The 21,794-nt window shown below is 36.4% G+C and overlaps 1 protein-coding gene across 2 annotated transcripts in view; it reads right to left on the reverse strand.

The window, feature by feature from the left end:
* Nucleotides 1–21,129, reverse strand: part of LOC122041032 (N-alpha-acetyltransferase 35, NatC auxiliary subunit-like) — a 95,797-nt gene extending 74,668 nt beyond the window's left edge. The window contains exons 1-2 of one of the 2 annotated variants that reach the window (XM_042600568.1): nucleotides 20,869–21,129; nucleotides 7,058–7,125 (exon numbers count right to left, since the gene is read on the reverse strand). In XM_042600568.1, coding sequence (XP_042456502.1) covers nucleotides 7,058–7,125; nucleotides 20,869–21,010 — 210 coding nt within the window. In that variant the 5' untranslated portion in view covers nucleotides 21,011–21,129. The remainder of the gene's footprint in view (nucleotides 1–7,057; nucleotides 7,126–20,868) is intronic. The other variant, XM_042600567.1, reaches the window with a different exon arrangement.
* Nucleotides 21,130–21,794: the final 665 nt, after the last annotated feature.

The following is a 21,794-nucleotide window of genomic DNA, read 5'->3' on the forward strand; positions in this document are numbered from 1 at the left end:
ATTTCTCTAACAAACACACAATGATTACATGTGGATCTTCAATCATCCTTGGATCTTACTAAATCATCATTTGAAAAACAACCTTAGTATGCCCATGATTGGTATACAAAATACCTCATCTAGGTTCTCCTTTCAAATAGCACAAAATTTGTTCTGTTGGAGAAGTCATATACTAACTCAATACCAACTGAAATATGTAATATTTGGACGAGTCACAATAAGATAATTTAACTTTCCAATCAATCTTCTATACCTCTCAGGATTTTTAAATAATTCACCATCTTTTATGAGTTGCGGATTAGGAGTCATTGGAGTAACATATGGTTTAGCTCCTAATTTTCCCATCTCAGATAATTAGTCAAGTACATATTTCCTCTAAGATAAGAAGATTCCTTTCTTACTTCTTGTTACCTCAGCGCCCAAGAAGTATTTTAAAATCCCTAACTACGTTGAACGAAACTAACTATGAAGAACGATTTTAAGAAATGAAATGCCTACAATATCATTCCGAGTAATGACAATATCATCCACATATAAAACCAATAAGATGATACCCATTGCAAACTGTTTGTAGAACCCAGAACGGTTAGACCTACATGTCGAATAATTTGTCAAATCAGGCACGGGGGCTTCCTAGGGGATCGCCCATCCTAGTACTGTTCTCATCTAAGCACACTTACCTCTTCACAAAGTTTGAAAAGAAGCTTCTTTGTCGTAAGATATTGAAAAAGACGATAATCGGGAAAGAATGAGACACAATAGTTAAGAGTACATGTGAGTTTGCTTGCATAAATTAAATTAAAAGACAACTGAGGTAAGCTTACGATAGAGTGTAATGGAATCGAAGGAATTGGTGTAACTATGTCAGTCCTAAGAACATAAGAGGTTAACCCATCTACTAATGTAACAATACAAGCATAGGAATGTTAAAACAAGGCATGTACCTGACTCGGCGATGGTAGTAATTAGACTAGATGAAGATTTTAGCGATTCTTGGTACTGAGAGAATTTGATATATTCATCATCAAAAATCATGACAAACTTCTTCTCAACCATATCATCAAAGAGCCGCAAGAACAAAAGAAAACAAAGAACTAAATATGGAATACCAAAGAAACTCTAAACTTGTTGCACAAAAAGTCTCACAACTGAATAAATGTTGAATCAGGTATACGAAGATGTTGTATGATGAAATAGTGACAATCAAAGATATTTCCTATAACAAACACACTTTCACACGCCGACTCATGGGACTAGACCAAAAAACTAGTAACAGCATGTGTGCCTCATGTGTAGAGATTCCGATGACTAGAATTTGGGTGATGATAGATCAGTGATTCCTCCTAGGTCAAAGGCAGCTAATGCAAGCGAAGAGTTGTCACAATCAATCAATATGAGAGAGAAGAGGGGGCTAGGGTTTGAAATGATGGCTAGGGCTTGGGATGACGACTAAGGTTCTGGATGACAGCTAGGGTTTGCTCTGATATCATGTTAAGAAATTTTAGAAGAAAAAATATGTTATTAATTTTATTCATCAATCTCATACATATAGAGAGAGTATTTACACTTAATCAAATATCTACAATCAAGATAAATCATATCCCTACAATTAAGGTAAATAATCTCTCTATATTTTTTTATTTATATAATTTGTAACAATCACAAACTAACTTAAGATGAGACTCAAATAGGAAAGGAATAGTTCTCATTGCCCACATATTTTAGGTTATAAATTATAGACCTAAGTGGGCAAATGGAGAATGGTCATCCTCAAGCAAAATAGAACAAAAAAGTCATTTGGTTGATTTTGTATATCTGTTATGACATAACGAAAGACCTAAAATTGACCCTCCATAGGTTCATTCACAAATTACAATAATCCAAAGAGAAGTAAAATTATTTTTGCTTAATTTTATAGAAGAGGAGCATATGACGCCTATAGAGATGGAACAATACCATAAGCTTTATCTAGAGTTAATCTAAGACCCTAATTAAATAGGTGCATAACTCAAATCAACAGACTTAGAAACACTCTATCTCATAGGACCACCCTTTTTGGGAAACAACTTTTCAAAACATTACCTAGAATAGATACTAATTCTCCACCTTACACAAGCTAATAATAACCAAGAAATGTTTAACCCTAAACCAAGAGACAGACAATATCATCAAGTGTGGCAATCATCAACATACATAGCATCAAAATGTCCACATTGAGTTTTAGCAATAATGCTTGACAAACACTATGGAGAATATAAGTATTAATATGAAGTTAAACCATTGGATAAAGATAAAAATGAAGAAGAAATTAAGAGACATGTTGCGTATTGTAGTTAACTACGCTTACCCTAGAGGATATATGGAAAAGTACTAGTAATTTCTATAAAATTGTGAAAGGTGGGAATAATGAGATTTATAAGATGCCATAATGGAACATGAATATAGTCAATGTTGATTAATCACTAGGATGCAACCAGCACCATAGCCTTGTTGATACAAAGTTACTTTGGTGTAATACAGATAAGTCCTAAGCATTCTTTGAAACAGGAGATTGTTGTGAAATTATTTGCATGAATATTGCGTGAATAATCAATGGGAGAGACAATACATGTTTTTAGACACAATTAAATAAATTTTACAAATATTTCTATTCTAGGTTTAGAATCTCATTCAAATCCGACGTAGAGTTTCAGTTCCCAACTCATCTAGAAAGAAACATGACATGTCTATGTTGCAAGTTATAGTGCACATAGGTAGCCTTAACCCTACTGCCTTGTTTACTCCGGAGCGCAAATTAAGGGATTAATTTGATAGAATCCCTCATACTTAGCTTAAAAATGATCTGTGGACAGATTCATAATTTGTCTGTCGATCATTTTGTACTTATTTTTTTGTCCACACGAAATCTGGTGGAACGAAGTCTACATCCTTCTCACAACAACTTCCCAATGAACTCCAATAACCAACAGCGGGATCGCATCCCTTGCAATTCCCCCCAACAAACTCCGATAACTAAGTCACCCAACAAAATCACAACCACGAAGGCCACAAGCTCACGGCCAGATTGCAGCTCTCAAGACTTCCTGACGAGCTCCCATAACCAAGTCGCCCAACAAAATCGCAACCACAGAGACCATAAGCTCATGGCCTAGCCGCAACTTGCAGTCGCGGAGGCGCAATTGACAACCACAAAGGTCACGATATGCAGCCATGAAGGCCCCAATTTGCAACCACAGAGGCTGTGATTCGTGGCCACAACGACCACGAGCTCATCTGTCGTTCTTCCCTTTCTTCCGTCCCATGTTTCTCCTTTTCCTCTATCTTCTCTCTTCCTTTCCACTTAAGTTTTTTTTTAAAATGTGATCTGTTTCCCTCCACCCATCAGTCATCCACAATTTTGGGGGAAGGAAGAGAGGGAAAAGAAGTTGCTTATCTCTCGCTTCACTTGTGTCACATTGTGTAACTTGATCATCAAAGAAGATGTCCCTTGCCTATACTATGCCACTAGATTGTCACATAAGAGGTTGCTTACCTTCCTTGTGTTGTGACATTACTGAAGTTTCTCACCCCTCATCATTGTTGCACGGAGCAGAACCCTTCAAATGAGAAAAGAATTAATCAAACAACCCGATGAGGGTTTCAAGGTCTCAACCCAACTTTGCCCATCAGTGGACAACTAGAATGTGGTATTTTGCTCTTGCCACTTGGCACAGAACAAATTTGTAAATCCATAATTATATTAAACTTAGCAAACTTAAAATAGAAACTATAAAGCAATTATCATACCTTCCCAACCTGAACTCAACAAGAGAAAATGAAAAATTCCAAATTTGAAGCAAGCCTTAATATCCTAGGAGATAAAAGTAAAACCCCCTAACTCAATTAAGTTTGAGCCTCAGGAGTTAGCTCTACAAGTTTGTATTATTTGTAGTACATCTAGTCTATTTATCAGATTTTGATGAGAACAGTTTATTGAAAAGACTATAAAGAATGATTTAATCTCACTGTGCTGAACATTCAAGCAAAAATAAAATCCCTGTTTTAAGATTCTCTCTTATATTTCACAGGATTGCCAACTGAGGCAAATAGATCTATCTTATGGTGTCATAACATCTTTCAGAAACCATTGAACCAATGAGTCCCAGGAAAAGGGTAACTTCTACTAAGGTTTAAAGTCTGAATAAGAGTGTACGAAGGTTCTTTTACTATTCTCATCTGTTAATCATGTAACTATGCACACATAAATAATAATACAATGCTATTTTTTAACGTCAAATAGCCTGATATTATAAGCAGGCTTGACAACAGTGGGATATTCAAATTTTTCATAGGCCAAGGATTCAAGAATAAGATGATGAAAAAAATAACTTTATTAAATCAATGACCCATGACTATCAAAATGAATTTCCACTTTGATCTGGTGAATGCCATGTTAACTCAGAAGAGTTAATTAGATACGAAAATACCTCATGTGTACGTGAATCAGAAACTACAGAGATAACAGCATTACAAGTAGCTCGCATAATTCTGCAATATGAATGCAGCAATGCATGTGAAGATGTCCGTTCAATCCTCAAGAGATATATGCATGAAAAAACAGTTTGTGCCAACGTATGACCTTTGTACCAAGTAGCCTGTCAAACAAATATGTCAAATAAATGTAGAAGTTTCTATAGTCCTAAATAGATTTAAAGAAAACAAAAGTGCTTTCAATACCTCACAAGAAAAAAGATGGTCAATGACATCAATCACACGTTGAACATCAAGAGTCGGGTTCAAGCTGAGAGGAACTGGAGCAACATTATTTTCTATAGCTTCCTCGATCGAGTAGTATCCACATTTTTCAACTCCAGCGTCCATCTTTGGATCCATTATCTAAAACAATATGCAAGTAGTCAAATTTGAGGAGTTAAACTCCAGCATTCTTCTTTTGTACCTTGATGAATGACGATTCTGATGTTCATTCTGTCATTGCTGAAATTCAACTCAAATTGACTTTGTTACACATGCATTGATAATTCTTATGATGATTTTTGTACTTCAATTCTTTTATAAGTACTCATGACATTGTTCACTCTTCCTCATGCCTGAATTTTGGAATGATAAAAAAAATTATTTGATTGAAACTGCAGTGACTATGATTCTTCATATGAAAGTTCCATTCATTTCTGGGGATGTTGTTTTAGTGTTTATTGCCTTCTTCTGTTAAAAATAGGCAAAGTCAATATTGCTTTTCCTCATGGTGCTCTTCACATTTTTTTGAATGCCTTTTTTTCTGTTAAAAACATGTCTCCAGATTTAGAAAAGTTTAATGCATATTTTTATAAAATGTTTTTCCTTGGATATGAGCATTATCAGAAAAAATATAAGTGCTACTATACCAAATTAAATCATTTTTCAGTGTTGAACTTCAGCTAGTTGAGTCAACTTCCTTTTTCTCAACATCCATATACACAACAGATCTCAATATTGCTCTTCTCCTTTCTTTTCTCTTTTGATCCCATATTATCAAATTCCATTTAGCAATAACACTCACTCGGACAAATGGTATACACCCCATAACATTACATGAGAAGGCGATTTAAGTGTAAGCATATAAAGAATACCTATTCAGAAAGACAGTGAGCACTCTGCACTCCCTTGTCCTTATTTTTCATACTCAACATAGAGCATACAAAAAAACTACAGTATTATTTCAGTAATGAAGATGGTTAAGAAATCGAATTGAGCCAAGTGATGCACATGATGTGAAGTATTAAATGAAGTAAACTTAGTATTAAATGAAGTAAACTTTTTTTATTTTTTTTATCTTCTGTAGTCTCCCCATTGTCTTTTCTCTCACCATGGGATCAACTGATGCATGCATCCTTGTGTTAGAATCATATATAAACTCCTGCATGATGATGGGGCAGGAAGACAAGTGATTTATTATGAGGGTGCCCTTATTATGAGATTCACTGACCAAGGCATACGGACTCCTCACTGTGACACAAACTAAGACACCGGAGCTCCATTTGTCCTTCATCATTCACACCTTGTTGATCTCATGTATCACACTCCATCTACACCTTTATTGTCTAACTCATGGGGTTTTCATTGATGGACAAGAATGGCAAAGAAGCTTTCAAGATTTGGTCTTTCTAGATTGGAAATCTTATTTAATACAATGGATATAGATTATTCTATTAGATGAGTCAGCACAATAGTTTATACTATCCTTATATCATGGGAGGAAGAACCTATATTTACATGTTTCTTGATTCAATCAATAGTTTACTTTTTTTTATATTAGTCTATTAGCTAACTTAATAGTAAGTTATCATCGTTTTTATCTTTGGATAAAATATATATAGACAAATTAGTAAGATACTTAATATTGAATTAGTTATGAATTAAATTATTGTTTAATAACCCCTTGAACTACTCTCCTCTTCTCTCTTGTTGTCAATTTTGGCAAATGGCCATGCTTTGTGTCACTAAGACACCAAGATCATCAACATGCAAAACTGAAACATAGGAATTTCAGTAACCAACGATGATAAGCAGCTAACAGCAACAACAAAGGTTATAGTCGCAGGTGTAAGTTTTCTCCTCCACACTTTCTCAACCTAGTCTTGCCCTCTTCCTACCCATTTTGAATTTTCCTTACATTAATCATCTGCATGTATTTGTCTGCCTTGTCACTATGCAGCCTGTGTTTCTGTATTACTCCAATGCAACTCATGGGGCAAAAGACTCTCAGATACATACTAATACAAGGTCTTGAGGGTGACGGCAAGGTAACTTTGATAAAGAAATTTTTCTTCAGCAGGAAGTTCCAACTCATCCCTACATGTAAAATATCAAGATTTTGCTGCACAAACTATTGTACATTAATTTTAATCTTACTGTCTAAAATATAATCAGACTGAGTTTTCTCATAGATTCAATCCATATAAAATAGAGTTAAATTTCTCAGTATTGTACACAAACAAACTGCATGGATTATACACATGTAAGTATGTAACCATATGTTATCATGGCAATGAAGGAAAACAAACAGGAATGTGGCTCAGACCTCCAGAGCAGACATTGCTGCAAAAAGGCTGAAATTTTCTCCATGTATGAGCTGACCATCTTGAAGATCTGTGAACAAAAGATACAAGATAGTATAAGTTCGCAAAATATTATTGATATAAAGAGGTCGAGTCAATAACATGACCTGACAATGATGTATTTTTACAAACAAGAAAGACAAATTTTGATTCAACAATTTAGCAGACCATACACCATATCTGAACATATAGACATAACATTGTCAAAGTTGTTCTTTGGTCTAACAATACTCCATAGTCATCAAATGCACCAAATTCGAAGTTACAAATGGTATGAAAGCAGCTTCTTGTTACATTGTAATTAGCTTAGACGCACAATGGCAGGCAATAAAGACGCTTACCACATACAAAAATAATATACAGGTATCAAAAACTTTCATTGCTCTGAAAATTCTTGCTTGAAAATATTTCATCAGCTGACTAGCTGTATAAGGAATGCCATGCAGTTAGAACATTCTGTACATACTTAAACTTGTAGTTTGAATCAAAACAATATTAGATATTGTCCTTACTTTCTAGAGGCCCACCAGCAGATTATAATTCAAATTGTTTAATCCTTATACATATGTAAGTATATAGATGAACACACACAAACCTCAAATAGTAAATCAGACCAAAGAAAATAAAGCATTGAATGACAAGAAAGTTGAGCCACTAAGATTTAATACTCTACATAATTGTAGCCAGCAAAATTGAACATCATAGTTGATAAGTATGCCTTAGATATTAAGCATCTCGTATAGAAAGAGGAAAATGCAAATGCTCCATTGAAATTTAGAGATTAATGGATATATAAACATTTGCATGTCAATCAAAGAAAGAGACACAAGTTTAGCATGGTTTCATTTAGCCGAATCTTCTTTAACTTGTGTAAAAGTTTGGTTAGTTAGCCCCACCAATAAACCTGATGGTTATTTGGTAGGAAATATATGCTGCAAACTGATATGACTAAAATGCTATATTCAAGTCTCTTGGTAATTTAGTCCATTAGTTTAAAGCTGACAAGGTGATGATTTAGAAGCTATACAAGGCACCAGAATCAGGGAAATAATAGCTTGCTATGTTATGTGGATTAAGAAGACAGCTGAAGTTTTTTTTTCCATAAACAACTTTGTATAGTAGGCATTTTTGCAAAACCTTGGGAAAGAGGAAGCTCTTAGCAATCATTCTAACAATTTGAGGAACAAGAACCAAGAGAACTCAAGGTCAACAAGGGGAGAAGCTTTGAGTATGTAGGAGCAGATTAGTGTTTTTTCATCTTTCATTGGTTTAGAAGGTATCTACCTTTTTCAATATCCAAATGTTTGACAAAAACAGGACAAATCTTTTCCCACTAAACAATGGAGAAACATTTTATGTTATCAAAGAAAATTTAGATGAATTTCAATTGAAATAGAAAAAGATTCAGTCCCTATCAAAACATTCAACCAAGGTTTAAAATTCCAAATCATAATTGGCAATATGTAATTGTCCAAAAAAGTTTTGAGTGCAAATATTGGTAAGCACCCTCCATACCCCTCATAACTCTTTGTAAAACTGTAGTCATTGGGCCATGCAACAAACTGCAATGATTGACTAACATAGCTGTTTTTTTCTGATATAGGTTGTTTTAGGTTTTCAATAGCACCTTGACCTCCCATTTCAGAGGATATAAACTTGTATATATATCAAAGGATCAAAAATCTTAGTGCACTTTTGAATTCTGTGGCTTTCATCAAGGGATAACAATTTCAAACCAGTATGTAGTGCACAGGTCTGATTGTAGTGGGAATGTGAGATTGGCCAAAGATGATCATGTTATAACATGGGATTAGTCTGAAATTCATAAACCCAGTTGGTGACAAGACAAGGCTTGGTATTGCTCATCCTTGTCCAAGAATATTAATCCTACTGTTGCAATTCATTAGTATAATAGAAATTAAATAGCATAAAGTCAGAGTGAACACAAAATGAAGTTAGTGTTTGTTTCTAATTAAATTATCTGCTATCTTAGTTTGCACTTGACAAACTTCATGTAATGATATTGTTTCTAGTGATAAAGGGTAGCCCGGTGCATGAAACTCCTGCCAATGCAGATCTGAGGAAAGGTCTATTGTACACAACCTTACTCTACTTTGCAAGAGGTTGCTTCCGAGACTCGAACCTATGACCTCTACAACGGCATCTGTATCATCGCACCAAGGCTCCCCTTCATATTGTTTGCAGTGATAAAATCTAAATAGTGGTACAATTTAATGGGATTTGTTATAAGTCTTTCTTAATCTCTAAAAAAAAAGTCAGCTCAGTGCATGAAACTTCCAGCAATGCGGCGTCCGGGAATCTTGTATATAACCTTAATTATGCATTAGCGCAACAATAAAGTTGTTGTCGTGTTACATGGTGGCCAGGGTTCAACTGGAAACAACCTCTTGCAATGCAAGGTAAGTCTTTCTTAATCTCGAAATCACGTTTTTTCCATTTAGTTTAATTTATATTTAAATGTCATTAAGAGACTCATAAAGTTATAAAGGGTGAGTAGAGGAAAGGGCAGTCTGGTACGAAACTCTGCCAACGTGGAGTCCCGGGGAAGGGTCTATTGTACATGACCTTACCCTGCTTTGCAAGAGGTTGTTTTCATGATTCGAACTCGTGACCTTCGAGTCATACGGTAGCAAGTTTAGTTGCACCAAGGCTCCCCTTCTAAAGGGTGAGTAGAGAAAGTTGTGGAAAAATGATGAGATTGATTTCTAATTGAAACTGCGATGGTATTTTATTTAAGAGAATTGGTGCATGGCAAGACATGACAGGGAAATTTTGATTTGAGTTGGTTTACAGTGGAGAATGGGAATAGAATTGTATCAAAGGCAAGGAGATTTAGGAATGGGTAACGAATCTCCAAACAATATGGGCAAAATAGATCCAGCTATATCCCGCTGCCAATATCACTTTCATCATTCCATGTAAGCAAAACCACAAATTGCTAATCATGAAGATTAGCATATTCTTTTGCCAAGAGTAATTGATATATGCTGAGAAAATCAACATTAATCCTTCCTCCTACCAACATGTTTCTTGCTACATCACATGTATATCAATGGCTCAACCTTTCTCCAGAGTACATCTTGTGACCTTCACAATACAAAGTTGGGATCAACCTTAATTTATTCTAGCAATTTTTGCCCCACCTTAAGTACATGATATCCTTATCATAACCATAAGAACTCATGCTATAATTTATTACTAGAGATGAGGAAAATAAGCATACACTTGGGTTGAAAAGGGCACTTAAAAAATACCACCATACAAGGTCCACCAATTCTGATTCATAAAAAGTGGTTAGGATATCGTACAGAATAATACCCCATGTTTGTTCTCCTCCTACTTGCTTGTTCAAGCATGGATTGGCATTTGCTTCAAGTTAAATCTTAAATCTTGGGCTCGAAAGTAGTTGAATTTTCTCAATTAGAAAAGGTTTTAACTTAATATGTAGGTGAAAGACATGATGACACTCTCCCTCTGGGTTGCTTCCTCTTAAATTTTCACTAAAAGGCATATTGTGCACAAGGCTTGGTTGTTGTTGTCGATGCAGTTGTCCATTTAATTTATATTGTAGATAACATGGTGTGTAGTGTCACACAGAAGATGATGTTATCGGTTCCTTATAAATTATAAATAGTAGCTCACAACCAAGATAGATAGGGGCAAACCATTGGAACGGTTGTAGTGTAATTTGGTATTAATTTGTCTTGACTATATAATTACACTAGTACACTATGTGTGTATTGAGCAGGACCATTTGAGGTTGTTCGATTTATACTAACTATATAAAAGAACAGAACCTCTATTATTATGGATGTGCATACTCTTAATCCCGATATTATAACAAACACATATACTTAATATTTATTTCTTTAACTTATCAATGGGTGAGATTTATTTGTTAAATCCATTGCCCCGATAAGTTGGGAGATAGTACCATTTATATGGTGTGTTGTTAATTATAAAGGGAAACTGTGTCCTATTTATTTAGGTTGATGATGTCCCCTTGAGGAGCTCATAAGGAGTATCATGTAAACCCTGCAGGTGGACTTAGTCTGACATGATAATAAAGTTGAGTGATACTACTCTTGGAGTCATATGTTAATTAAATGAGTTGTCAATAACTTATTTAATTAACGGACATACGATATTTTAAACATAGGGAGATTAACGCACCCATGATAGGTAGGAGCCCATATTGTAATATGGGATTGGTGCGGTAGTTCAATAATAACCCTTTAGTGGTATGGGTTATTATTGATGAACTTGAGTTGGGTGTTCGGGTCGAACACAAGAAGCTCAAGTCCATCAGGAGGCTAAAACCAATTCTTCCTCTCGGTCCCTGTTGTAACCTCTATAAAGCCTCCCATCCACCCATCCATAACCGTGTTTGGTTTAACTTAACTTGGTTTGTTTTAACATAATTTGTTTAGATTTTTTCTAAACAAAATTTTGTTAATTTTTCTTTCCTTGTAACCGACGGCAAGTCTATAAAAAGGAGTAGGATGTGACCCATAAAACCTAACTTTCTTATTCTCCATAATCCCTTCTCTCCTTGTGGTTGTCGCCCCCTCTCCTCCTCCTAGGGTCGACGGCACAAACCTAATCTCCTCCCCCCCCCCTTTCCCTCTCCTTCTCCTTGCTTAGGGTCGGCGCCCTTGTTCCCCCCTTCTCCCTTGGTGGCCAGCGGCCCCTTCTCACTTGGTGGTCGGCGCCCCTTCCCATCCACTTGTGGGCAGCGGCTTGAAGAAAGGGAAGAAGAGCAAGAAGAGGAAGAAGAGAAAGAAGAAGAGAAGGAAGAAGATTAGAAGGTGCCCCATCCTAGTGACTTTTTTTTATATCCTACGATTTTAGAAGAAAAGAAAAGAGGGTGGTGTTGTCTTGGTATATCGTCGCCCACACGATGTCCAAGAAGAGGAGAGAAATACGGCAGAAAATCTTGAGGTCTTTAGCTACGAAGAAAGGTACAACTAGTTTTTTAATTCCGCTACGTATCTAGTTTCGTTTTTCTTTGTATCAATTTTGCGTATCGATTTTGAATACCAACACAAGAGGCCAACGATCTTGTGCTTCGATCAAGGTGCACTTTGATCAATCAAGAACTTGTTTGATTGATCAAACACATGTCTGATCAAGCATATGGATTGCTAGGAAAGGTTCTGTGCTCGTACAAATTTTTGTACAGGGGATTTACACAGAACGGAATTCCCAACGCCAACAATTGGTATCAGAGCGAGTTTTCTGGTTCTGTGTGATTAGTTTTCAGGTAAATTATGCACTGATCATACATAAGTTTATGCCGGATAATAGTAGGATGTGTTAGATAGATTAACTCTATGGTTGCAGGAATCCTAGATCCAATTATTATGGTTTTTTGTATGCTTATGTGTCATTTGAACCCTCGGGCATGTCGAGGTTGTTGTGTGTGCATGATTGTAATAATTAAATACGGTCTGTTGCCGTAGTATTATTATTGTTGTTTACATTCTGTTCGATTTAGATTACATATAAATTCCTTTGTGGAATATAGGATCGCTAAATGTAAAATTTTATTTTTGTTGCGGCTTGTATCCTTGCTATGTGTGGTGCTATTTTGAGGACCAGAGGCGCGGCGGAGAAGGAAACGAGATAGACGTGGCGACTTGATCCATCGGCGGCACATTGGAGGACAGCGATCCATTGGCGGCATATTGGAGGACAGCGTTGGATGAGGCTATAATAGTTGGAAATTTTATTTTCATGTTTATTGTCTTATATGTTGTTTTTATGTGTTGTGATGTGTGTGTTGTGATGTGTGTGTTGTGATGTGTGTGCATGATTAAAATTCCTCAATTTAAATAACTAAGTAGGAGAAGGATTATTTAAATAAATTCCACGATCTCCATTACTGATTTGTAAGTGATGCATTCAAACTTGCGCGTTGGCTTTAAGTGCCTTCCTCCATATCGGATGAGTTTGCTTACGGATCACTAGATCAAACTTTCTTTATAGATGATTATAGGAAATTATTTAGGTATGTGTGATCTTCTCCATCTGAAGGGACACAATCCTAATTAATAGACTAAATATCAAGTAATAGTATATACTTAAACGCATTTAATAGTATCCTCCCCATTGGAGTCATTGCTATTATTTGTGTGACCGAAGACAAACCAACTATTAATTTTATTTGTCATAAAGTTAGGTTGACAAAATAATAAAATTAATGAATAAAACCTCCTCTTACAAATGTTTGAATTAGTATACGTCCACACTATCGTGGCATACGAAATTCACAGTATTTTGAGGTGTTGGTGAATTTAAATTATATTGTTCGAGGAATCAATATTATTTTAAATTCTAAAATTTTTACCAAATATTTTATTTTGTAATTCTCAGGATTTCAAAATGACTTTCAATCCTCTTGTTGTCATTTTAAAAGAAAACAAACTTATTGGTCTCAATTATATTGATTGGAAACGAAACTTGACATTGTCTTAACTCTTGAAGGATACAAATTTGTACTTTTTGAGGTCTGTCCTAGCGTGCCTGATAAGGATTTTAGTGAAGAGGAGATAGAGAGACATAGGAAATGGGTCAAGGCAGATGAGATGGTGGGGTGTTACATTTTGGCTTCTATATCAAATGTGTTGCCCTACCCACTGCCTATGACATGATGCTCAATCTCAAAGAACTCTTCAAACACCAGAATCGGTGTTGCCAAGCAGGAGGCTATGAGAAACTTGATGACGACCACCATGACTGAGGGGACACCCGTGAGGGATCATTTCCTCAAAATAATGGCTCACTTAAATGAGATACAAATCCTTAGAGCTGAAATCGATGGGAAACTCAGGTCGATATCATTCTCCAAACATTATCCAAGAGTTTTGAGCAGTTCCGCCTGAACTATAACATGAACAAAAGGACTTATTCGTTGGCGGAACTTCTGACAGAACTCCGAGCAACAAAAGGATTATTTCGTCAAAGTTCTCAAATTCATATTGCTGAAAACGTTTCTGCTTCTAAGCCAAAAGGCAGGAAGAAGAAAAAGAAACAAGTTAGTTCAGCAAAGAAAGTGATTCGACCTCAAGGGACTGGACCGCATGCAGGTGTAAAGAAGCCAAAGGGCAAGTGCTTGACATACAAGCAGTCTGGACATTGGAAGGTGGACTGTCCTCGCATAAAGAGAACAATAAAGGTATATCTCATTCATTAGTTATTAAAACATGTTTAGCGGTGTTATCTACCAGTACCTGGTGTGTAGATACGGGAGCCACTGATCATGTCTGTAATTCATTGCAAGGGTTCCAGGAAACCCAACGACTACATGAAGGGAAAATCACCATCTACATGGGCAATACTACGAGAGTGGCGGCTGTTGCAGTGGGAGATTTTATTTACCTTTTGATAGAAATAAAATTTTGATTTTGAAAAATTGTCTTACGTACCATGTTTTAGAAAGAACTTGATTTCAGTTTCTAAATTATTTATGGACAGATATTCTGTTTCTTTTGATGATAAAGTGGTTGTCAAGAAAAATAGGGTGGTTATCTATTCTGGTGCGTTGGTTGGCAATTTATATACTCTTAATCCAATAACTCCCACGATATAACAAATGGAAATTAATAACACATCTTCTAATTCTAATAAGAGAAAGCAGCCTTCGAAAATGAACCAAACGTATCTTTGGCATCTAAGGCTAGGTCATATTAACTTGAGTAGGATTCAAAGGTTAATAGCCGATGGACCTTTGGATTCATTGGTGGTGGAAAACTTTCCAACTTGCGAATCTTGCTTAGAATGAAAAATGACCAAGAGACCTTTTAAGGCACAAGGGTATAAAGCTAAAGAAGTGTTGGAATTTGTTCATTCTGATTTGTGTGGACCTATGACTATCCAGGCGAGAGGTGGTTTCGAATATTTTATCTCTTTTATAGACGACTATTCGAGATATGGGTACATTTACTTGATGCGCCGCAAGTCTGAGTGCTTTGATAAGTTCAAAGAGTACAAGGCTAATGTGGAGAAACGCCATGGTAAAAGTATCAAGACACTACGGTCAGATCGTGGTAGAGAGTACCTCTTAGGAGAGTTTAGGAATTATTTATCAGAGGTCGGGATTCAATCCCAATTGTCTGCACCTGGTACACCCCAACAGAATGGTGTGGCGGAACGAAAAAATAAGACTCTTATGGAAATGGTTAGATCAATGATGAGTTATTCAGAATTACCAAATTCATTTTGCGGATATGCTCTGGAAATGGCGGCGTACATTCTGAACTTGGTACCTTCTAAGTCAGTACCCTCTACTCCCACAGAATTGCGGAATGGGCGTAAACCTGGTTTGAAACATATTCGGATTTGGAGTAGTCCAGTACATGTGTTGAAGGGAGACGCTGATAAGTTGGAATCACGTACAGAAGTTCGCTTGTTCGTGGGATATCCTAAAGGAACGAAAGGTGGTTTGTTTTATAGTCCTAAAGATCAAAAGGTCATTGTTAACACCAATGCCCGATTTTTAAAAAAGGATTATGTAATGAACCACAAGTCCATGAGTAAAATTGTTCTTGAGGAAATAAGAGAGGACACGTCTAATTTAGTACTAACGGTACAAGATGAGATACCACAAGTAACTGCAACATGTGTCACAAATGATGCACAATTACAGGTAGTACCTCATCGTAGTGGGAGGATTGTTAGGCAACCTGATAGATTCATGTTTTTGGGAGTCTTCGGACTTGATCCCTGATAAGCATGAACCTGATCCTGGACATATGATGAAGCACTCCAAGATAAAGATGCAGCATCTTGGCAAAGTGCAATGAACTCTGAAATAGAATCTATATATTCTAATCAAATCTGGGAGCTTATAGAACCACCAAATAGTATAAAAGTCATTGGATGTAAATAGGTCTACAAAAGAAAAAGTGGAATAGACGGGAAGGTGGAAACCTTTAAAGCAAGGCTTGTTACGAAGGAGTATACTCAAAAAGAGGGAATCGATTATGAGGAAACATTTTCACCGGTAGTCATGCTTAAGTCTATCCGGATTCTTTTATCTATTGCTGCTCATATGGATTATGAGGTTTGGCAAATGGATATCAAGACAGCTTTCCTTAACGGAAGTCTTGAAGAAAACATCCATATGAAGCAACCAGAGGGGTTCATTGCAAAGGACAAAGAGCATCTTGTTTGTAAGCTCAATCGGTCCATTTATGGACTGAAGCAAGCTTCGAGATCTTGGAACATCCGGTTTGATGAAGTGATCCAGTCTTATGAATTCATTCAGTGTCCGGTTGAGTCTTGTGTACACAAGAAAAGTGACGAAAACGTGGTGGTATTTCTTGTACTATACGTAGATGACATTTTGCTCATTGGCAACAATGTCAGAGTGTTGTCAGACGTAAGGATATGGTTGTCCAAACAGTTTGATATGAAGGACTTGGGAGAATGTAGACATATTCTTGGAATCAAAGTAATAAGGGATCGTAAGAAAAGGATGTTGTGCTTATCCCAAGCTGCATACATTGATACTATCCTAGCTCGTTTTAGCATGCAAAACTCCCAGAAAGGTTTTTACCTTTTCGGCATGGAGTACCTTTATCTAAAGAGATGTGTCCTAAAACATCAAAGGTGATAGAAGAGATGAAGGCAATTCCTTATGCTTCGACTGTAGGAAGCCTAATGTATACGATGCTATATACAAGACCGGATATCTATTTTGCCGTGACCATGGTTAGCAGATATCAAAGTAACCCAGGACAGGGATATTGGACTACCGTAAAGCATATATTAAAGTACCTAAAAAGGACTAGAAATTATATGCTGGTTTACCAGGCAGATGATTTGCTCCCTGTGTGTTACACAGATTCTGACTTCCAATCAGATAGGGGCAATAGTAAGTCAATCTCAGGGTATGTGTTTACTTTGGGAGGTGGAGTCATAACATGGCGGAGTATTAAGCAGAAATACGTTTCGGACTACACCATGGAAGCTGAGTATGTGGCAGCCTCTGAGGCAGCCAAAGAAAGTGTATGGCTCAGAAACTTCTTGATAGACTTAGATGTGATTCCTAATTTGCCCAAAATTATCATAATTTATTGTGATAATAGTGGTGCAGTAGCAAACTCAAAGGAACCACAAGCCCATAAGGCAAGTAAACACATCGAGCGCAAGTACCACTTGATACGAGACATCGTAAAGCGAGGAGAAGTTGTTGTCACCAAGATTGCATCAGCAGATAACCTGGCAGATCCTTTCACTAAGGTCCTTCCGGCATGAGCTTTTAATGGTCATGTTGAGGGGATGAGAATCAGATGTATGACAGCATATATGACAACATAATCTTTTAGTATAAGTGGGAGATTGTTGGGATATATACTATAAGCCTAGCTTTTGTATGAACATCTGTTTTTGAGATATTTTGAAATGAGAATTATTTTGGTCAAATATCTGCATTTTATATTTATATATATGTCGATGCAGTTGTCCATTTAATTTATATTGTAGATAACATGGTGTGTGGTGTCACACAGAAGATCATGTTATCGATTCCTTATAAATTATAAATAGTAGCTCACAACCAAGATGGATAGGGACAAACCTTTGGAACGATTGTAGTGTAATTTGGTATTAGTTTGTCTTAACTATATAATTACACTAGTAGACTATATGTGTATTGAGCAAGACCATTTGAGGTTGTTCGATATATACTGACTATATAAAAAACAGAACTTCTATTATTATGGATGTGCATACTCTTAATCCCGATATAATAACAAACACATATACTTAGTATTTATTTTTTTAACTTATCAATGGGTGAGATTTATTCATTAAATCAATAGGCCCGATAAGTTAGGAGATAGTATCATTTATATGGTATGTTGTTGATTATAAAGGGAAACTATGTCCTATTTATTTAGGTTGATGATGTCCTCTTGAGGAACTCATAAGGATTATCATGTAAACCCTGTAGGTGGACTTAGTCCGACATGATAATAAAGTTGAGTGGTACTACTCTTGAAGTCAGATGTTAATTAAATAAGTTGTCAGTAACTTATTTAATTAACGGGCATACGATATCTTAAACACAGGGAGATTAACGCACTCATGATAAGTAGGAGCCCATATTGTAATATGGGATTGGTGCGGTAGTTCAATAATGACTCTTTAGTGGTATGAGTTATTATTGATGAACTTAAGTTGGGTGTTCGGGTCGAACACAAGAAGCTCAAGTCCATCAGGAGGCTAAAACCAATTTCTCCTCTCCATCCCTGTTATAGCCTCTATGAAGCCTCACATCCACCCATCCATAACCGTGTTTGGTTTAACTTGGTTTGGTTTAACTTAACTTGGTTTGGTTTAACTTAACTTGGTTTTGTTTAACTTAACTTGGTTTGGTTTAACTTAACTTGGTTTAGTTTAATTTAACTTGGTTTGTTTTAACATAATTTGTTTAGATTTTTTCTAAACAAAATTTTGTTAATTTTTCTCTCCTTGTAACTGACGGCAAGTCTATAAAAAGGAGTAGGATGTGGCCCATAAAACCTAACTTTCTTATTCTCTATAATCCCTTCTCTCCTTGTGGTTGCCGGCCCCTCTCCTCCTCCTAGGGTCGGCGGCACAAACCTACTCTCCTCCCCCCCTTTCCCTCTCCTTCTCCTTGCTTAGGGTCGGCGCCCTTATTCCCCCCTTCTCCCTTGGTGGCCAGCGGCCCCTTCTCACTTAGTGATCGACGCCCCTTCCTATCCACTTGTGGGCGGCAGCTTGAAGAAAGGAAAGAAGAGCAAGAAAAACAAGAAGAGGAAGAACAGAAAGAAGAGGAAGAAGAAGAGAAGGAAGAAGATTAGAAGGTGCCCCATTCTAGCGACTCTTGTATGGCCGGTGGTTTTGGAAGAAAAGAAAAGAGGGTGGTGTTGTCTTGGTAGATTGTCGCCCACACGACGTCCAAGAAGAGGAGAGAAATACAACAGAAAATCTTGAGGTCTTTAGCTACGAAGAAAGGTACAACTAGTTTTTTAATTCCGCTGCGTATCTAGTTTCGTTTTTCTTTGTATCGATTTTACGTATCGATTTTGAATACCAACACAAGAGGCCAGCGATCTTGTGCTTCGATCAAGATGCGCTTTGATCAATCAAGAACTTGCTTGATTGATCAAACACATGTTTGATCGAGCATATGGGTTGCTAGGAAAGGTTCTGTGCTCGTACAAATTTTTGTTAAAGGGATTTACACAGAACGGAATTCTCAGCACCAACAATCATTTCATATCAATTGTAGTGCATATGTGCTATGATAATGTAACATGGATATGTGATATATTTTAGGCAACTTTACTAGTTGAAGTAGAAGAATCTAAATCATTCTAATGGAACACCAATTGTAACCAAAATTAGAATTTGGATGAATTCAATGAAGCACAAGGACAATTATTCCATGCAAAGAAAAGGGGTCTTAAAGAGATAAATCAAACTGAGCTAAAAGATACCCAATATATTGCCACAACAATTTTTAGATTCAAAAAAAAAATCCACTAATTTGTTAAACTACTACCCCAAAAAAAACTACACTTCATCACACCAAAATTGAACAATTAACAAATTAAATTAATTTCTTTTTTGCATTATTATCACTAAAGAGTACTCAACTCTAAGGGAGTTGTAAGCATCTTCAAATTTGAATTAGGTTATCCTTTCCAGTATGTAAATAAAATAAAATCATTTATGTCTTCTCATTTACGTACCATAATATCTTCATTATGAATCTTTAGAAGTCTCTTCCAGTGAGTAAAAAATTGGTATAGTTTATTAGTCTCCGGAGCTTTAACTTCATTTCCTTCCTCTTTTGTCATTCCTTCCCATGAATAAGAAAACTCAATTTATCATTGGGCAATGATGATGTCCACATCTTCATAGTAGTCTTGGGTATGAAAGTGGAAATGTTGAGGATGAATTCATAAAGACAACCTATGACAAAATTGCTATGAAAGGACAAAGGCCTGAATTTCTCCTAGCAAATTAGAATGATTTCTTTTTCTTTGTTTGCATTGCATTCATATATTTATCGCTGGTATTATAATTTCTTAACTCATCCACTACCTCTCCTCACAACAATCTAGTAATTAAAAATATAAATCTGTCCGTTAAGCATATGAAACCACAGCAGGTTTCTAAAGGAATAATTTAGAGCAACAACAGATATGTCAATAGAGGATTAAGTGATGAGTGTGTCATTTAACTAGACATACTATGCATTGTGCGACAACTGTCGTTATAGAAATGATGTAGGGTGACCATGGACATGACTTATGACCACTACTTTATTCGTATTTGGGAATAACAAACTTCAGAATTTAAAAAAGGCTGACAGAAGATTCAACCGCATCAAAAATACAACTTTATATGTTTTAACTAGATTAAAATAATTCGTTTTCCAACTTATATCAGCTGTCTTCCTTTTAAACATTTATTTTCCTTCGTTCAGTTTTTCAGTTATTAAAGAACCATAACAAGAATAAAGGAGCAGAACATGGACTGCTATAGTACGGATACTCCAACGCGCTGATAGAACAAATGAGGACCATGTCAACGGTTGCAAATTCTTTGTAGGTCGCTAACAATTCCCACCGTGAATTTTAAGGAAAACATCAACAAATACCATATTTTCAGGAAATAATAAGGAAAACTATCAAACTTATTCAAGAAGTATTTTGGATCGGCATAATAAATAGGACATTTGGAGAGCGTAAAAGAAATAGGCGAGCAGGATCACCATTGCAGGCGGAGGCGATGAGGGGACTGACGTCGGCCCAGACGGTCTGCTCGCCGGCAGGGATGATAGGATAAGAAATAGGTGGGTCGGCGAGACGCCCTCCTGTTTCTCCTTCTTGTCCTTGTACAAGTCGGCTAGCCATCGGCGAGGGAGAGTTCCGGAGGTTTAGGATTTTGGGGAGGCGTAGGAAATGATCGGGAAACAACGGCGAGCGATCGAAGGCAGGCGAGGAGTGAGATTAAGGGTCTCCCACACAAGAAAAAGGTATTTTTGCGTCAATGAAAGCGGTTTGGGCCCAGCCCACACACCCGACTACTTGGTGAAATTAACCAAGAATCTTAGCTCCGGTCATACTAGACGAACATGACAGTGGCCTACTTTCCATCGCAAACCCAACCTGATAAAAAAAATTAAAAATAACATTTTTAAAAAAAATAAGAGAGAGAGTAATATAACATATTATATCATATTTGACTGACACTTTTACTTCAAATAATCGATTCCATAGATTGCTAATTAATTTTATGGAGTAATAAAGTAATTTTTCTACAAGTGCATATAAACTTCGTAAATTGAAGGCTACAATGACATCTACCCATCCTAAAACGAAAAATCTCAGTCAACTCCAATTTAGAAGCCAGCTCTTCATTCTCTCTCGGAGAAGGTGACAAAAGAAAGGCAAAAGAGGTTGTGTAGTGGGGTGATATTGGTTGTCATTCAAGGGTGGAATCATACTTTGGTTAAGGTGAGCTCCAATTCTATCCATTTTAAAAAATATATATTAAATTTCTTTTCAACCCCACATTTTTAATTAATCTAAATTTTCTCGTCCCAATTGCTTCAACTCCAATTGCGCATGACGCCATAACTCACTGCTCACGATATGTCATGCGAGCAACCTATATTGGCGCCTAAGCCAACTTCCT

The sequence above is a fragment of the Zingiber officinale genome, chromosome 2A, assembly GCF_018446385.1.
Source record: "Zingiber officinale cultivar Zhangliang chromosome 2A, Zo_v1.1, whole genome shotgun sequence".
NCBI lineage: Eukaryota > Viridiplantae > Streptophyta > Magnoliopsida > Zingiberales > Zingiberaceae > Zingiber > Zingiber officinale.